The sequence below is a fragment of the Trichechus manatus genome, unplaced genomic scaffold, assembly GCF_000243295.1.
Source record: "Trichechus manatus latirostris isolate Lorelei unplaced genomic scaffold, TriManLat1.0 scaffold00090, whole genome shotgun sequence".
Lineage (NCBI taxonomy): Eukaryota > Metazoa > Chordata > Mammalia > Sirenia > Trichechidae > Trichechus > Trichechus manatus.
In genome coordinates, this window is record NW_004444026.1 from 8,703,999 (window position 1) to 8,722,457 (window position 18,459).

At 38.7% G+C, this 18,459-nt stretch overlaps 1 protein-coding gene across 2 annotated transcripts in view; it reads left to right on the top strand.

Moving 5' to 3' along the window:
- PIWIL2 (piwi like RNA-mediated gene silencing 2) overlaps nt 1-18,459 on the top strand; it is a 105,392-nt gene that overhangs the window by 26,176 nt on the left and 60,757 nt on the right. For both annotated transcript variants that reach the window (XM_004382120.1, XM_023736632.1), the window contains exons 10-15: nt 4,956-5,144; nt 5,706-5,790; nt 6,753-6,842; nt 8,561-8,701; nt 11,142-11,255; nt 12,303-12,491. In XM_004382120.1, coding sequence (XP_004382177.1) covers nt 4,956-5,144; nt 5,706-5,790; nt 6,753-6,842; nt 8,561-8,701; nt 11,142-11,255; nt 12,303-12,491 — 808 coding nt within the window. The remainder of the gene's footprint in view (nt 1-4,955; nt 5,145-5,705; nt 5,791-6,752; nt 6,843-8,560; nt 8,702-11,141; nt 11,256-12,302; nt 12,492-18,459) is intronic.

Below are 18,459 nucleotides of genomic sequence, written 5' to 3' on the forward strand. Positions count from 1 at the left end.
GAATCTCTCCTCGCTGTCCGTTCTCTGTCAGTTTTTTCACTCCATTTGGTGCTTGGCTGAGTTCTTTATCTCTTCAGTTGATGTTTTAGGGTTTCAGGATTGTTGTATTCTCTGTTTGGCTTAGTTTTTGGATCTTTGCTGTGGAGGGACGGCGTGGTGCTTCTACCTAGAGCGCCATTTTGCCGGAACTCTAATTCTGTTTTTTTCAGGAAATTATTAATATATTCAAATTTAAGACAAACAAAAGGAAAGTGGTCTTCTATCAAACGGATTATAACCAGTGTTCTATTTCTGTGTTCTATAATCGTGCTTTTATTTTTTTTACAATGAACATCTACAACTTTTAAAGTAAAGAATAAATACATTCAACCATCCAATAAAAAAATGAGCAAAAGATGAACATTTCACCAAAGAAATGGTATAGATGGTAAATAAGTTCATGAAAAGATGTTCAACATGATTTGCCATTAGGGAAATGCAAATTAAAAGTACAATGAGATATCACTACACACCTATTAGAACAGCTAAAATAAAAAATGGTGACAATACCAAATGCTGGTGAGGATGTAGAGAAACTGAGTCCCTCGTACGCTGTGGGTGGGAATGTAAAATGGTGGAGATACTCTGGAAAATAATTTGGCTGCTTATTATAAAACTAAACATGCACTTACCATATGACTTCTCAGTCACATTCCCTGGCATTTTTCCCAGAGAAATGAAAACTTATGTTCACACAAAAACTATTACACAAATGTTCCTAGCAGCTTTATTTGTAATAGTGAAAAACTGCGAACAACTGAGATGTCTTTCAACAGATGAATGGTTAAACTCTGGTACCTCTGTACACTGGAATGTTGTTAGTTAATTGCCATTGAGTTATTTCTAAATCATGGCAATCCCATGTGGAATACTACTCAGCAAGAAAAAGGAAGGAACGATTGATAGTTGCAGTAACTTGGATGGATCTCAAGGAGATTATGCATAGTGAAAAATGCCAATCTCTAAAGGTTACATACTTTATGGTTTCATTTATATATCATTCTCAAAATGACAAAACTATAGAGATAGAGAACAGATCAGTGGGAAAGGGGGGAGGGGTGTGAATACGAAGGAGTAGTGTCTTAGTTGCCTAGTGCTGCTGTAACAGAAATACCACTAGTGGGTGGCTTTAAAGAAAAATTTATTTTCACACTTCTGGGGGCTAGGGAAAGGCTATCTCTCTCTTGGCTCTTGGGGTGAAATTCTTCTCTTTTTCAGCCTCTATAGCCCTGGCCTTCCTTGGTTTCCTGGTGAGCTTCAAGTTCTGCAGAGTACCAATTACCCAGAGTGGTAATAGGAGCTGTCTTAGTTAATCTAGTGCTGGTATAACAAAAATAGCACAAGTGGATGGCTTTTAACAGAGAAATTTATTCTCTCACAGTCTAGTAGGCTACAAGTCCAAATTCAAGGCATCAGCTCCAGAGGAAGGCTTTCTGTCTCTGTGGGCTCTGGAGAAAGGTGCCTGTGAGCATCAGTCTTCCCTTGGTCTGGGAGCATCTCAGCACAGGAACCTCAGGTCCAAAGGATGCACCCTGCTCCAAGCACTGCTTTCTTGGTGATATGAGGTCTCCATATTTCTCTGCTCGTACGTCTCTTTTATAGCTCAAAAGAAATTGGTTTAAGACACTAACTAATCTTGTAGACCTCATCAGTATAACTGCCGCTAATCCATCTGATTACATCATAGTGATAGCATTCACAACACTTAAGGAAATCACATCAGATAATAAAATAGACAATCATACAATACTGGGAATCATTACCTAGCCAAATTGACAGATATTTTGGGGGGACACAATTCAATCCATGACATTCCACCCTTTGGCCCCCAAAAATTCATGTCCTTGCCACATGTAAAACGTATTCACCCCATCGTATCATAGCAAAAGACTTAAATCAACTTCAAGTCCAAAATTCAGAAATCCTCTTCATTTGTGAAATCTAGAATACAAGTTATCTACTTCCAAAGGTACAATGGCAGAACATGCACAAGCTAGATACTTCCATTACAAATGGGAGAAATTGCAGGGAAAGAAGGCATAACAGGCAGTAAGCAAGTTAGCATAACGCATTACATTAGCCCTCAAGGCTTGAAAATAATCTTTTGTATTCTGAGACCATTTACACAATAGCCCTGCCCTCTAGACTCTAGGTATTGGCCATGCTCTCCAGATTCTGAGTGGAGGCCGCTCAGCCTTGGGCTTCAGCTCTGCCTTCCAGGCCTACTGGATTCTGTTCCCTTGGCTTTAGGTGCACCATTCTACTAGTGCCTCTGAGTAGTGACTCCACCCTTAGAAACACCAAAGGCCATGGCTCCACCCTTTGAAATCCCAGAGGTCATGGCCATAGCTTTTGAGACTGAGGCAGATGGGCTTTTTGTGTTCCTTGTGTCTTCAGCTTCTGCTTCCTGTGGCCTCTAAGCCCTCAGGCCTCATGCCCACATCTGCCTTGCTGGGGCAAGTGTTCCAAAGCTCTGTAGCTCCACCGATTTATTGCCTGGTGGCACCCTACTCCACCAGGAAGCCTCCTGTGCACAGGCACTCAGTTCTCTTGCTCTGTGGGTCGGCTCCAGCGCCGTCTCGCACTGGTCTCCTGGTTCTGCTGCTGCTGGTTCTCTGCCACTGCCGCTTCTCTATCAATTCAGTTTCAAAATCGCTTCCACATTTTAGGTATCTGTTAGAGCAGCACCACACTCTCAGTACCAAATTCTGTCTTAGTCACCTAGTGCTGCTATAAGAGAAATACCACAAGTGGATGGCTTTTAACAAAGAGAAATTTATTCTCTCACAGTCTAGTAGGCTACAAGTGCAAATTCAAGGCATCAGCTCCAGAGGAAGGCTTTCTTTCTCCGTCAGCTCTGGAGAAAGGTCCTTGTGATGTATCAGTCTTCTGTTGGGCTGGGAGAATCTCAGCGCAGGAACATCAGGTCCAAAGGACACGCTCTTTTCCCAACACTGCTTTCTTAGTGTTATGAGGTCCCCATGTCTTTCTGCTCATTTCTCTCTCATATCTCGAAAGAGATTGGCTTAAGACACTACCTAATCTTGTAGGCCTCATCAATATAACTGCTGCTGATCCATCTGATTACATCATAGTGATAGCATTTACAACATACAGGGAAATCACATCAGAATGATAAAATAGTAGATAATCATACAATACTGGGAATCATGATCTAGCCAAGTTGACATATTTTTGAGGGACATAATTCAGTCCATGACAGGAGCCAAATGGTGCTAAAAATTAAAAGGACAGGGAGGAGTCTGTGGTTAACTGAATTGGAGGTAAACGAAGCTAAATAGATTAGTTTAGTACTTTTCAGAGCCTGATGTGTAATGTGTGTTATGGCTCTCCAAGAAGGGGTTGTAATACGCAGAATGGCCTAAATTTGATCATGAAACCTTTCCACCCCCTCTCTGCCTCTCAAGGAAGTAGTGTTCCTGAGAAGTACACCTTGGGTGACACTGGTCTCCAGAAAAAACATCCAAGCTCTGATCCTTGACTTACACAGAAATTTATTTCCGGTCCCTACCTGGCTTCAGCCTTATTGCTTACTAATTTCTGCCTCCTTGACCTCCTCCTTATGCCCAATACCAGACACCTGATTGTCCCCTAAGTACTGTTATAGGGGAGGAACATCACAAAGTTTAGTAAAGCAAAAGAAAATTTTATTCGAGATGTATTCAAAAGGGCAAAAGTGGGAAATGGACAACCATGCTGCCAGAGCCATGTCTGCCCGAGTCCGAGGAAATACCACAGAACAGACAAAAGTGGGAAAACAGACAAGCATGCTGCTAGAGCCATGTCTACCCGAGTCCAAAGAATATCACAGAATAGGCAAGCATGGGAAAACGGAGAAGCATGCTGCCACAGCCATGTCTTCCTGAGTCCAGAGAACAGTTACGGAGTTATCAGTATATATTAACATTACACATGGGCAAAACCATTGAAAGCTGAGTTTTTTTCCTACATTTTAAGTAGTCTTTCTTAACAATGATTGATAGAGGTTTCAGTAAGGAGAGTCAGGAGGGTCTTCATTGGTCCAACAAATTTCTATTCCGTAAATGCTGATATAAAAAGGTAAGAGTGGAAAGTCTTTTTTGTTCTGTTTGGTTGGCTTTATGTGAAAGTTTCCCTAAAAGATATTTTCCAGGATTATTTTAGCTACTGTCTTTATACTTCAGGGCCCAGTTGATGTGTCCTTGTGATTCCTTGTGAGCCCAGCTCCAGCTGGGTCACATTCTCTATGTTCAAGGAGAGGGAATAATAACTCCAATATTATTTCCTAAATCAGAACCAGTTCCTTTGCTTGCAGTGTTGCTCATTCCTGTGAGCCAGCCATTTCTGCCTAACAGATTTCTCCTTCAAGTATCAACTCAAGCATACCTCTTCTATAAACTTTCCTTGACATCTCTGGCCATATTTACACACGCTTCGTGCAAGTTTCCTGTGTTGCCTTGTTTACAGCATTATAGAGGTTACCACGAGAGCATATTTGTGTACTGTACGTCTTTTTTTCTAAACATCTTTAGCATTTTAACCAGTGCTTGTCTTCTGATAGGTATCTGTAATTTCTTCCTTCAGCTAGGAAAAGGCAAATATAGTTTAAAGAATTTTCTACTCTGCCTCTGTAGGCTAAGTCCTAATAATGATGATATAGAATAATTATTTTGATGATAAAAGTACTTTTATTTTAAGGAATGCAGTGAATTTTATTTATAGTTGCTGTTTTAATCTTTTTTTTTTCTTTTATAAAAGAGGTGAGAGTCCCATCTCCTAAAAGAGACAACGGAAGCCTTCTGGTGCTATGTAGCTCTGATTATACCCTGGAATTATTTGCTTGCTCCCTCTGTCGCTTTTATATTGGTCTGCCCCTACAAATGTGATCCGGAAGTCTTTTGTCTCTCTTTCCAAAGGCATGCCATGTATCAGCAGAACAAAGAAAACTTCCAGGATGAGTGCACTAAGCTTCTGGTTGGAAATATTGTTATAACCCGTTACAACAACCGCACCTATCGTATTGATGATGTGGACTGGAATAAGACTCCAAAAGATAGCTTCACAATGTCTGATGGGAAGGAGATCACATTCTTGGAATACTACAGGTAGAAGAGACTGGGTTTGGGCCTCAGTGTGAGGGTAGGATGTGTTCTGCCAGTCTCTAACAGGATATTGAGTTCCATAATAGCATACAACTTAACACTTAAAATAATTGGATTGGTAATGTGCCTAAGATAGATTGAGCTCGTCTTTGGGATTTGACCTGAATATGCTATCTTTACAGCTTCATTTAATACTTGTGGAGGTTACTTTGTAAATTGGTTGCAGGGCTTTGAATTGTATTTCTTTTGCTGGTTTGATTAGAAGACTGGTTGCAGAGATTAAATTCAAGTCAGTAATCATTTCACCTTTCTAGTTGCCTAAGCCTTTTAGCCTGATGCGGTGTTTGACAAAGTCTCATATACTGTTCACCTTACTTAATTTGCAATGTAACTTGAGCCTACTTTTTCTGGTTATAAATAGATTATGGTCCGTTTCTGATGGATCCCTGACAGAGGGTATTATGCAAATTATATATCCAGTCCTGGTTAAGAGACTCAGACTGTGTTGCTATAAGAGTAGTGATGATGCTTCTGAAATTTTTTCCTGCCTCTACCCTGCTCTAGCAAAAACTATGGGATTACAATTAAGGAAGAGGACCAGCCACTGCTGATCCACAGGCCCAGTGAGAGACAGAATAACCAAGGGATGGTGAGTGGGGAGGTGTCAGGCTTACACTTCCAGCTTAGGTTCTGCATTCTATCATCTATTTTTAGTCTTCTTCAAGGCTCTATGGAAGCCACGGATCAATGATTACAGTATGGTTGGGAAAAGCTGTGCAGGGTTTTGTTCATTTAATGTAGCCATTTGCTACTTCACACTGGTTGGATATGCTTTTGAAGTCTCCACAAGGAGGAGCTAAATATCTCCATGAGCGATTTAGGTTAAAGGAATAAGTAGAATTTCCTACTAATGAAGATTTAAAAATTGGATCTGTTAGGGAAGTTATAGACACTTATTTCAACAGCGGTAAGGGTCAGGGGAAAGTGCCTTGACGCCTGACTCCTCTGTCTTAAATGTGAAAACTGAAAATCAGAAGAATAAGATGAGATTGAAGCACACCGCTGAATAGGACGTATTATCTTAGAATTAGGAGCCCTAGTGGTGCAGTGGTTAAGCACTCAGCTGCTAACCAGAAGGTTCTAACCTACCAGCACCTCCACAGGAGAAAGATGTGGCAATCTGTTTCCATAAATATTACAGCCTTGGAAACCCTATGGGATAGTTCTACTCTGTTGTTATAGGGTCGCTATGAGTTGGAGTCGACTTAATGGCAACAAGTTTGGTTTTTGGATTTGGTCTTAAAATTGTCTTGGGGCCCAAGAGGGAAATAATTTTTTTTTCTATTTTTTAGTTTTTCGTCTCTTTTTTGACAGTTTTATGTTTTCCCCTTTATCTAATACAACAGGCTATGTATGTTGTGACCAAGGGGAGAAAAGGATGAAATACTTCTACTAGTGTTTCACTGCCTTCTTACCCAGGATATTATATTCCTTGTTGTATAAGCTATATCACTACAGCATCAGCCCAGGGCAATGGTATGTCTTGTACAGGTCAGGGGAATAGTATCCTTTTTGATTGCCTTGTTTTCCCTCTCTGTTCTCTCTTCAAAGTTGCTAAAAGGCGAAATACTGCTACTACCTGAGCTTTCCTTCATGACCGGAATCCCAGAGAAAATGAAGAAGGACTTCAGAGCCATGAAGGTTGGAATCTTGCTATTTTTAGTAGGAAATGCCTGGTTTGAGCAGAAGGTGTTTTGGATAGCAGTTTGACCTAGAACTGGGCCAGATTCTGGCTCCGATACTGGCTTGCATTGTTACATGGGCAGGTCAGTTCTTCCAAGCTCCACTTGTTCTTCTGTAAAACACGTTCCATGCCCCTTCCCACACACAATATGAAAAAACCTACTTGAGCGTCCTTTTGAAGGTTGTTAGAACAGTAGAGGGACGGATTATAAGATAAAAGAAAGAAAGAACTGTTTACCCTCTCCAATCACATGATGATAAACTGATCATATGACCAAAAATGAGGTTCTTTGAGAGCGCTAAATTATTCTGACATTTCCGTAAGCCTTCCTTTTATTTGACGGTATGGAGGGAGATAGTGTAGCAAAAGTCAGCAAGTCATGGCATGAGGCAAAAGGGTGGAAGTTTATCTTGTGGGGCTCTGAGTTCACTGTATGTGTTAGGCTCAGTCCCGTAGGAAATAGCTGAGAAACTGAGATGTTTACAGCAGTGGATGTGGACTCCCAGTGGAGTCCAGAACCTGAGTGCTTAACCTCCACACTCTGTGACTCCTGAGGCTTTCCACAACTGAGCTACTTTCTGCTGCCTCACTTTCTCCATCCTTGTCTGTCTTACCCTTGGATTCATGCTTGTCTCAGGTGCCGCATTATTTTTAGTAGCATGAAGAGCCCTAGGTGAAATTCCTGTAAGAGACTTCTTTCATGCTTACCTTCTGATACTTCTGCTTTTCATATGTAGGTCCAAGGCTCCTTCCTCACAACTCTCAGTTACCTAATGACTTTATGACGACAGAGCTATATGTATAGCCCCATAGGCTTACTGGAACCCTGGTGGCGCAGTAGTTAAGAGTTTGACTGCTAAGCAAAAGGTCAACAGTTCAGATCCACCAGCTGCTGCTTAGAAACATAGGGTTTCTATGGGACAGTTCTACTGTGTCCTGCAGGGTCACTATGAGTCAGAATCAACTCAACAGCAATGAGTTTGTTGTGTTTTTTTTTTTTTTTAAATAGGCTTACTGACCCTAATGACTGCCTCACAGGGAACAATAGCTGTACAATTCATTAGTCCCAGAAGAATAAGTGAAGAATTCACTTACGTGATATAGAGTCTTCATACATACTTGTTAGACATTGTTTCACAATAAATATTTAGCACTCACCTATTACGGGCCTAACACTGTGGCAAGTTCTGGACAAAAGAAGTGTCATATGATGGCACTAAATGCCTAATATACTATAACATAAAGTGTAAAACTGGAGGTGGTTTTCTACTCATTTGTGTTTGACTGAATCCCTGGACTGTGACATAGTTTCTTTTTTTCTGTTTTTCCCCAGATACTAAGTACCTGTAGTCAAGCCTGCTTTGCTTGTGTCTGGTTTATCTTTTAGGAATTTTAAATTCAGACCATGTTTTGAGAAAGAGTTAAGACTTGAGTGTCATGAGAGAGAAAGAGCCAATAACATTTAAAATTATTACCTTTGTTATTGAATTGTTAACTTCACACCTCATTCACATTGCTGGGAGATACTCATTAAAGTCCTTGGAGATATTTGAAAATTTCTGTTGATTTCAATGTGAAGGTTTCTTATAGAGACATTTTTAAACACTGGGGCTTATTTAACCTCGTATTTGTTGAAGTAATACTTATAACTTATCTCCATTTTAATTTTATTTAGGATTTGACTCAGCAGATCAATCTGAGCCCTAAACAGCACCATAATGCTTTGGAATGTTTGCTACAGAGAATTTCGAAGAATGAGACAGCTCGCAATGAAATGACACGTTGGGGTCTCTGTCTTCAAAATGATGTACATAAGGTAAACTGGAAGAAGATGTTGATGGGGAGAGGAAACAACATTAACTAAGGATTTTAAAGCATTTTAAGACTAAATGATAACTTTCTATCTTGTCTTTATTTTGGAGTTTTTGCTTTGTTCTTAATACTCTTTTTTTTTTTTGGCCCCAGTTATGGTACTTGAATTTCCTTGACTTAATTTGTTAGTATCTCTTACAGAATTTTTCCCTGTATTTTCTAGGGATTTAAGCTGGTACTTTCCAGTCAAATAGATAGCAAAAGGAGTATTTATTTATTTTCACCTTATTTTTAGTTTTCCAAATGTTCCACATCTTTTCCTTCCTTTTTTTTTTTTTAATTTCAGAATTCTATTTATTTTTCTTTCCCAATAATTAACTAGTGTTTCCTTGAATATACTGCTTTCTATTGGCATAAGAGAGTCTCAGACTTCTACAATCCAATTTTTTTGTGGCCCTTTCAGCCTGAAGTTTGCCTGAATCAGCTATGTTTTATTTTGTGCAGCCATGATTCATAGTAGAGAGACAGTATAGGGAAGTTGTTAAATCTCTGAGCTTTGGTGTCAGCTCACTTAGTTTTGAATCCTAGCTTCACCATTTGCCATCTTGGTTACTTTGAGCAGTTTGCTTAGCATCTCTGAGCCTCAGTTTCCTTATCTGTAAAATGAGGATAATGACTGAGTTAAAAGAATTTAATGACAGCATCTTTATTGTAATATCTGGCATATAGCAAGTGCTCCGTAAGTATTAGCTATTATTAATTTGTGCCTTTCTTTTGAGATTATGCCAAAACAATGAATTCTAACCTTTCTCTAGTTCTCAATTGACTCCTTCTTCAGAATGTTATTTTTTTGAGTATTAATGTTTAGTCAATAAGGAGAATTTTAAAAACTCTAGAAAACATAAAGAAGGAAATAAAAATAATAATTGCCTTACCCAAAGATAATATCTCAGTAATTTATTTCAGACACATATAAAAGATAATATTTTCAGTATATTTCTTTTTCCTAAAATGTTTTTCTGTGAGAATCTTTTTTTTACAAAATTTTTATTATACTGTATATATGGTTTTGCATCTTCTTTTCCACTTAATATTATATCAAGAACATGTTTTAATGTTATTGAATATTATTTGAATGTGTAGAAAACATAAGCCAAAGAAGAAGAGTGTCTACCTATAATCTTGCTACATCAGAATAACCACTGTTAACAGTTTGGTGTATATCTTTACAGTCTTTTTTTTGTACACACACATGCACACACCCCCAGTGTATGCATTCATCTGTTTTTTTTTTCTCAATATATTTTGAATGTTTTCCCATATCATTTTATATTTTTAAAAATATTTTCATGACTACATGATATTTTATTAACAATTTGCTATTCTTACATATTTAAATTGAATTTTTTTTTAGTATTTTGCTGTTATAAATAGTGATGTAGTGAACATCTTTGTAACTAAATCTTTGCACGTTATTTACCTAGCTCAAATTTATGGAAGTGAAATTATTAAATTGGGGTATTTATGATTTTTAATGCTTTTATTATATATTGCCATATTTCCCTCTAGAAGGAGTCAACAATTTTTTCCTTTCATGAGCAGAAGATGAGACAGTCTGATTCCTTACACCCTTGCTAATATGGTTATTGTTGTTTATAATACTGTAAAAATTATTTAAACTTTTTTCATTATAGATAAGTGTTATTTTAAAAAAAAAGCAAACAGTGGAGATCATAACAAGTAAAATCCTTCATAATTACACCTCTCCCAGAGATAATCACTACCAAGTTTGGGCTCATTCAATTTTTACGATTTATACATTACTATTTAATTTTGCAAAGATAGAATCATATTACATGTAGTTAGAAAACGATTTCAACAGTAGCAAAGTAGTCCATCATACAGATGTATCATCAGCTTAGTTATCTTACTGGATATTTAGATCAAATTGATTTATTATTTATTTATTTATTGTTCTTAATTTGTTCTTTCATTATATTTATGTTTTTCCCTTCAGCTTTTTTTCTTGTAGAAAATGTAATAGTAGTCTATGTTCAGTCTTATTTTAAAAAATAGTCTTTTATTTTCTTTCAGTTTTTTTCCTTAAAATATTTTTCAATGATTATTTTCCTGTTGACTTCAAAGTTATAGCTGTTTTATATCCATTCTGTAGAGACAGTGTTTTCTAATCCTTACCTTGGGATGCCACGTTGGAAGCTTCAGTAACAGAAGAGCAGAGCCTGTGAGATTTTACTTGTATATGTCTGGTTCTCATGACATGGACCCCTCTGCTAGCAGTTGCATTTTTCTGCCATTCTTAAAAATTATAATAGGGACAAACCTATATGGTGGAGCTGACCAGGCCTCGAAGAAGACACTGTCAGTATTTTTCTAAATACTGTTTATAGGTGGCTCGTGTCATAGATACGTTGTTTTCTGTTTAGATTGAAGGACGAGTTCTGCCAATGGAAAGAATTAATTTAAGAAATACTTCATTTACCACATCTCAGGAACTCAACTGGATTAAGGAAGTAACCAGAGACCTTTCCATTTTGACTGTAAGTGATTTTTCAAGTGGTAAATATAGGACCAGTATTCTCAAAAGTGTGGAAATTAGGGAAGCAGGAATGATAGTGTCCTCTTTTTGAGAGAAAGTAACAACTGAATTCTTATCTTGAATTATCTGCAAAACAGGACAGGGGTTCTGCAAATAGAGTAAGTTGATGAATTGTTAGGAGTTAGCCCTTTGCCTGACCACAGACTTATGAAGAGGAAGTAAGTCACTCTGGTGACTTATCACCCAGTCTCCTTTCTGTCTTCCTTCTTCCCCACGTCTCTTTTCTCTATTTTCCCATTTTTTTCCCTGCTCATTCCTGGAGTGTGTTTTTATCCACGAAAGATGTTAAAACAGTATATCACCAAGTCAACTAATGTATTAGCTATTTTCGTCAAAGAACAAAATGGTATATAATTATTTGTAAATATTTTTGGTCAACCTGGTCTTTATGGACATATGTAAAACACACATATCTGTTTTTAAAACTTTTTATTGAAATATAATACATACAAAGAAAAGTGCACTTTAAGTATATAGCTTAATGAATTTTCACAAATTAAACAGACCTGTGTAATAACACCAAGGATTAAGAAACAGAACTTTACCAGTACCCTAGAAGCCCACCTCCATGCTCCTATTAACTACCTACCCCTCACCCCCACACATACCAAGGATAACCACTGTCCTGACTTCATAGGACAGCATAGATGAGTTTCAGCTGTTTTTGTACTTTATCTATGAATAGAGTCTTAGAGTATATATTCGTTTTTGTCTAGCTTCTCTCTTTCAACCTTATGTTGATGATTTTCATGTATATTGTTAGGTATGGTTGTAGATCTTCCATTCTCATTGCTGTATAGTATTCCGTTGTGAGAAAGTGCCATAATTCATTTATCGCACACTTTTGTGTTAGTAATAGAAATTGGATAAGACAGGACTCAAGCAGAGGGAGTGAAAAGTAATTTATTCTCAAGAATATAAGCTCCTGAGTATGAGTTTGGAATGTTCAAGTGTGGAAAGTACTAAAATAGCTTGTGGTTATTTCTAGGTCCCCATGCATTTCTGGGCAGTCTTTTACCCAAAGAGAGCAATGGATCAGGCCCGAGAGCTGGTTAACATGTTAGAGAAGATAGCTGGCCCCATTGGCATGCGAATGAGCCCACCGGCCTGGGTTGAACTAAAGGATGACCGGATAGAGACCTATATCAGGACCATTCAATCCATGCTGGGAGCTGAGGTAATAAGTTGATTTGAGTGAATTTATAGAAAACCTGCTCTACGTTACTTGAACACTTGATTTTAAATTATCTTTGTTTGGTTCTGTCACTCTGCTATTGATGATGTCCAGGAACCTATATCTTATCTCATGTATGAAATATTAAACTAGAAAAGTAGTCTTTTATGCACTTTGGTTAATTTTGCTTCTGTCATTTTATGTTGGCATCCTCACTCTAGTCTTCTTTTCCTCATGTATGGGCTGAGAAAATAGCTGACTTAACTTTAGCTTGTTATCTGTAGGACATGTTGTGCTCAGGAAGCAGCTACTTGGGTCAGGTTCCATCTTGTATGGTTCAGTACTGAGCTGTCACAGTCTGGTCTGGCTCAAGGTTCAAATTGCTCTGGTGATGAACTTGGCAGATGGCCCATCAACTTGGTCCTGATCACTGATCAGGAACACTGGAGCTGAGCAGTTCTTAGCACTCAAAACTCGGTAGTTCAGGCCTTTCAGTTCTGTTCTGTTCTGTTCGTAAGTAAGATAGAGGAAGAAGATTATGGAGGGTAATGAAAGAAGAGGTAAGATGTTGGAAGTAATTAAATTAGTCTTTGAAATGAAAAGTTGGTTCTGGTGAGATCAGTAATAGAATTAGATTATCTTTCCATCATTGCTTTCTCTTTTTGAATCGCTGCTCTTGGTATATCAATTGTAGCAGTGCATTCCTGTTCTCTATTTTGCACATTCTTTTTTTAAATTTAACTCCTAACTTCCCATACCTGTCATTCTCTATCAAGGCCTCTTGCTGAGCCTCATCATTGAGAAACTCTGCTCTGCTTTCAAAAGAATAACTTATAAAGTATTGTGAGGACTAAACAAAACACTAAGAAAAACCAGCTACAATCAAGTCGATCCCAACTTATGACATACCCTATGTGTTACAGAATAGAACGGTTCTGTAGGGTTTTCTTGTCTGCAATCTTCACTGAAGCAGATTGCCAGGCCTTTTTTCCATGATGCTACTGGTAGGTTTGAATCGCCCAACTGTAGATTAACAGCTACAGAGAAATCATTTGTACTACCCAGGAACCTAAATAAAGCACGTGTGTTTGCTATATCCAGTCCATTTGCTCCCAGTATGCAACCTGTGTTCTACATAACTTTGGAAATTCTTTGATGTGATCGTTGGAACACGTATCTTCTGAGAAGTCTTAACACTAACCTTGATGTAGAGTAGTATATGATTGACTCCGTCATGCATCTGTCAGTTTATTGTGCTGTGGTGGCTTGCTTGTTGTTGTGATGCTAGAAACTATGCCACTGGTATTTTAAAAACCAGCAGGGTCACCCATGATGGACAGGTTTCAGTGGAGCTTCTAGACTCAGACAGACTAGAAAGAAGGACCTGGTGGTCTACTTTTGAAAAAATTGGCCAGTGAAAACCTTATGGATAGCAGCAGCACATTGTCTGATACAGTGCCGGAAGATGAGCCCTTAAGGTTGGAAGGCACTCAAAATATGACTTGAGAAGAGCTCCCTCCTCAAGGTACAGTTGACCTTAATGATGTGGATGGAGTCAAGCTTGCAGGACCTTCATTTGCTGATGTGGCAAAATGACAAGAAACAGCTGAAAACATCCATTAATAACCGGAATGTGGAATGTACAAAGTAAGAATCTAGGAGAATTGGAAGCTGTCAAAAATGAAATGGAACATGTAAAGATCGATATCCTAGGCATTAGTGAGCTGAAATGGACTGGTATTGGCCATTTTGAATCAGACAGTCACATGGTCTACTATGCCAGGAATGACATATCAAAGAGGAATGGTATCACATTCATCGTCAAAAAGAACATCTCAAGATCTATCCTGAAGTGGAGCGCTGTCAGTGATAGGATAATATCCATATGCCTATGAGGAAGACCATTTAAAATGACTTTTTCAAATTTACGCACCAACCACTAAGGCCAAAGATAAACAGATTTTTACCAACTTCTGCCGTCTGAAGTTGATCACACATGCAGTCAAGGTACATTGATAATTACTGGTGATTGGAATGTGAAAGATGGAGATGAAGAAGGAGGATATGTAGTTGGAAAATATGGCCTTGGTGGTAGAAACGATGCTGGAGATCTCATGGTAGAATTTTGCAAGACCAATGACTTCTTCATTGCAAATACCTTTTTCTAACAACATAGAGAGTGACTATACATGTAGACCTCATTGGATGGAAAACACAAATCAAATCAACTACATCTGTGGAAAGAGATAATGGAGAAGCTCCATATCATCAGTCAGAACAAGGCCAGGAGCTAACTGTGGAACAGACCATCATTTGTTCATACACAAGTTCAAGTTGATGCTGAAGAAAATTAAAACAAGCCCATAATAACCAAATACAACCTTGAGTATATCCCACGTAAATTTGAAGACCATCTCAAGAATAGATTTGACACACTGAACACTAATGACTGAAGACCAGATGAGTAGTGGGATGACATTAAGGTTATCATACATGAAGAAAGCAAAGGGTCATTAAAAACATAGGAAAGAAAGAAAACACCAAAATGGATGTCAGAAGAGACTCAGACTTGCTCTTGAGCATAGAGTAGCTAAAGGGAATGGAAGAAAAGAAGCAAAGGCTGAACAGAAGATTTCAAAGGGTAGTTTAAGAAGACAGGGTAAAGCATTGAAATGAAATGTGCAAGGACCTGGAATTAGAAAACCAAAAGGGAAGAACACTCATGATATTTCTCAAGCTGAAAAAACTGAAGAAAAAAATTCAAGGCTGTAGTTGCAATATTAAAGGATTCTATGGGCAAAATATTGAACGATGCAGGAAGGATCAAAAGAAGATGGAAGGAACACATAGAGTCACTGTACCAAAAAGAATTGGTTGATGTTCAAACATTTCAGGAGGTAGCATATGATCAAGAACTGGTGGTATTGAAGGAAGAAGTCCAAGCTGCACTGAAAGCATTGGCAAAAAACAAGGCTCCAGGAATTGATGGATTACCAGTTGAGACATTTCAACAAATGGATGCAGCACTGGAGGTACTCACTTGCCTATGCTAAGAAATTTGGAAAACAGCTAGCCGGCCAGCCAGCTGGAAGAGATTCATATTTGTGCTCATTCCAAAGAAGAGGTGATCCAACAGAATGCGGAAGTTATCAAACAATATCATTTTAACATCATACACAAGTAAAATTTTGCTGAAGATTGTTCAAAAGTGGTTGCAGCAGTACATCGACAGAGAACTGAAAGAAATTCAAGCCAGATTCAGAAGAGGATGTGGAACGAGGGATATCATTGCTGATGTCAGGTGGATCTTGGCTGAAAGCAGAAAATACCAGAAAGATGTTTACCTGTGTTTTATTTACTATGCAAAGACATTCGACTGTGTGGATCATAACAAATTATGGATAACGTTGTGAAGGATGGAAATTCCAGAACATTTAATTGTGCTCCTGAGGAAAATGTACATAGACCAAGAGGCAGTCGTTTGAACAGGACAAGGGGATACTGCATGGTTTAAAATCAGGAAAGGTGTGTGTCAGGGTTGTATCCTTTCAGCAGACTTATTCAATCTGTACGCTGAGCAAATAATTAGAGACGCTGGACTATATGAAGAAAAACGGCATCAGGATCGGAGGAAGACTCATTAACAACATGCATTATGCAGATGACACAACCTTTCTTGCTGAAAGTGAAGAGGACTTGAAGCACTTACTGATGAAGATCAAAGACTGCAGTCTTCAATATGGATGAGACTTCAACATAAAGAAAACAAAAATTCCCACAACTGGACCAATAAGCAACAGCATGATAAACAGAGAAAATATTGAAGTTGTCAAGGATTTCATTTTACTTGGATCCATAGTCAACACCCATGGAAGCATCAGTGAAGAAATCAAACGACATACTGCATTGGGAAAAAATCTGCTGCAAAAGACCTCTTTAAAGTGTTGAAAAGCGAAGATACCACTTTGAGGATTAAGGTGCCCCTGTCCCAAGCCATGATATTTTCAGTCACCTCATATACATGCAAAAGCTGGACAATGAGTAAGGAAGACTGAAGCATTGATGCCTTTGTATTGTGGTGTTGGTGAAGAATATTGAATATACTATGGACTGCCAGGAGAATGAGCAAATCCAGCCAGAATGCGCATTAGAAGCAAGGATGCTGGAACATTGCTTCAGGTACTTTGGACATGTTATCAGGAGGGACCATTCCCTGGAGAAGAACATCATGCTTGGTAAGATAAAGAGTCTGAAAAAGAGGACGACCCTCAGTGAGATGGATTGACACAGTGCCTGCAAAATGGGTTCAAACATAGCAATGATTGTGAGGAAGGTGCAGAACTGGACAGTGTTTTGTTCTGTTGTACATACGGTCGCTATGAGTCGGAACTGACTGGACAGCACCTAACAACAACATACTATTGGTTTACCGTTGATTGCAGTTTCTAGCATGTTATTGTAAAAAAAAAATTAGCATCGTGCTTATAAAAATACCTGGAGGGGGTAGGGTGGGAGGTGGGGAATGACTGGGAAACGAAAGTAGAAGGTATTCATTATTTGCATAAAACCACAGTATTTCATTCCACATCTCCTCAGTTAAAGTTCTATGGTATGAATGTATTAAGTTGCTTAATTAACTTAAGAGAATGGTAAACAAACAGGAATTGAAAGCAGCAAGCAGTAATTAACCCTGGCATATTTCCAAGCCTGGTGGTTTTCCACTCATCTTCTCAAGTCTTTTTATAAGTAAAACAGGTAATCAGGATCAGCTCTAGGTAATGTATGATCCTTAGAATTTCAGAGAACAAATTCCTTCTGAGATTTTCCGGTTTCCCAGACATATCCTAAGGATATCTAAGGGTATATCCTAAGAATATGTAATCCACTAGATGTTTATTTTGGTCTGGATTACTGAGGCCAACCAGAAGAGAGTTTATTCCTGTCAACACCTACATTAAGCTCTGCTCATAATAAACATTATGATGACCTGGGCCAAGACCCCATTAAGCCTGTTGCCATCAGGTCAATTCCAACTCATAGTGACACTATATGACAGAGTAGAACTTCCCCATAGAGTTTCCAAGGAGCGGCTGGTGGATTCGAACTCCTGACATTTTGGTTAGCAGCTGAGCTCTTAGCCACTGCGCCACGAGGGCTCCAAGACCCCATTAGGTGAAAGCAACAAATTACCTATCTGTACTGAGAAGTCTTTTTTTTTTTTTACTTTTTTATTGTACTTTACAGAGCAAACTAGTTTCTCACTAAACAATTAATACACATACTGTTTTGTGACATTGGTTGCCAACCCCACGACATGTCAGCACTCTCCCCTTTTTGACCTTGGGTTCCGCATTACCAGCTTTCCTGTCTTCTCCTGCCTTCTCGTCCCTGCTGCTGGTCTGGTGTGCCCATTTAGTCTCATTTTGTTGTATGGGGCTGTCATGGATTGAATTGTGTCCCCCAAAAAATGTGTGTAGCAACTTGGCTGGGTAATGATTCCTAGTATTGTATGATTGTGGTATTTTATGTGATGTCCTTATGTGTTGTGAATTCTACCACTTTGATGAGATTATATGTGATCTCCTCATGTGTTGTAAATTCTATCACTGTGATGAGGTTATACTGATGAGGTTGACAAGATCAGTGTCTTAATGCAATCTCTTTTGAGATATAGAAGAGAGAAGCAAGCAGAGACACATGGGAACCTCATACCACCAAGAAAGCAGTGCTGGGAGCAGAGCGCATCCTTTGGACCTGAGGTTCCTGTGCAGAGAAGCTCCCAGACCAAACGAAGACTGATGACATGGTCTTTCCTCCAGAGCCGATGGAGAAAGTGTTCCCATGGAGCTGGTGCCCTGAATTTGGACTTGTAGCCTACTGGACTGTGAGAGAATAAATTTCTCTTTGTAAAGCCATCCACTTGTGGTATTTCTGTTGGAGCAGCACTAGATGACTAAGACAGGGCCTGTCT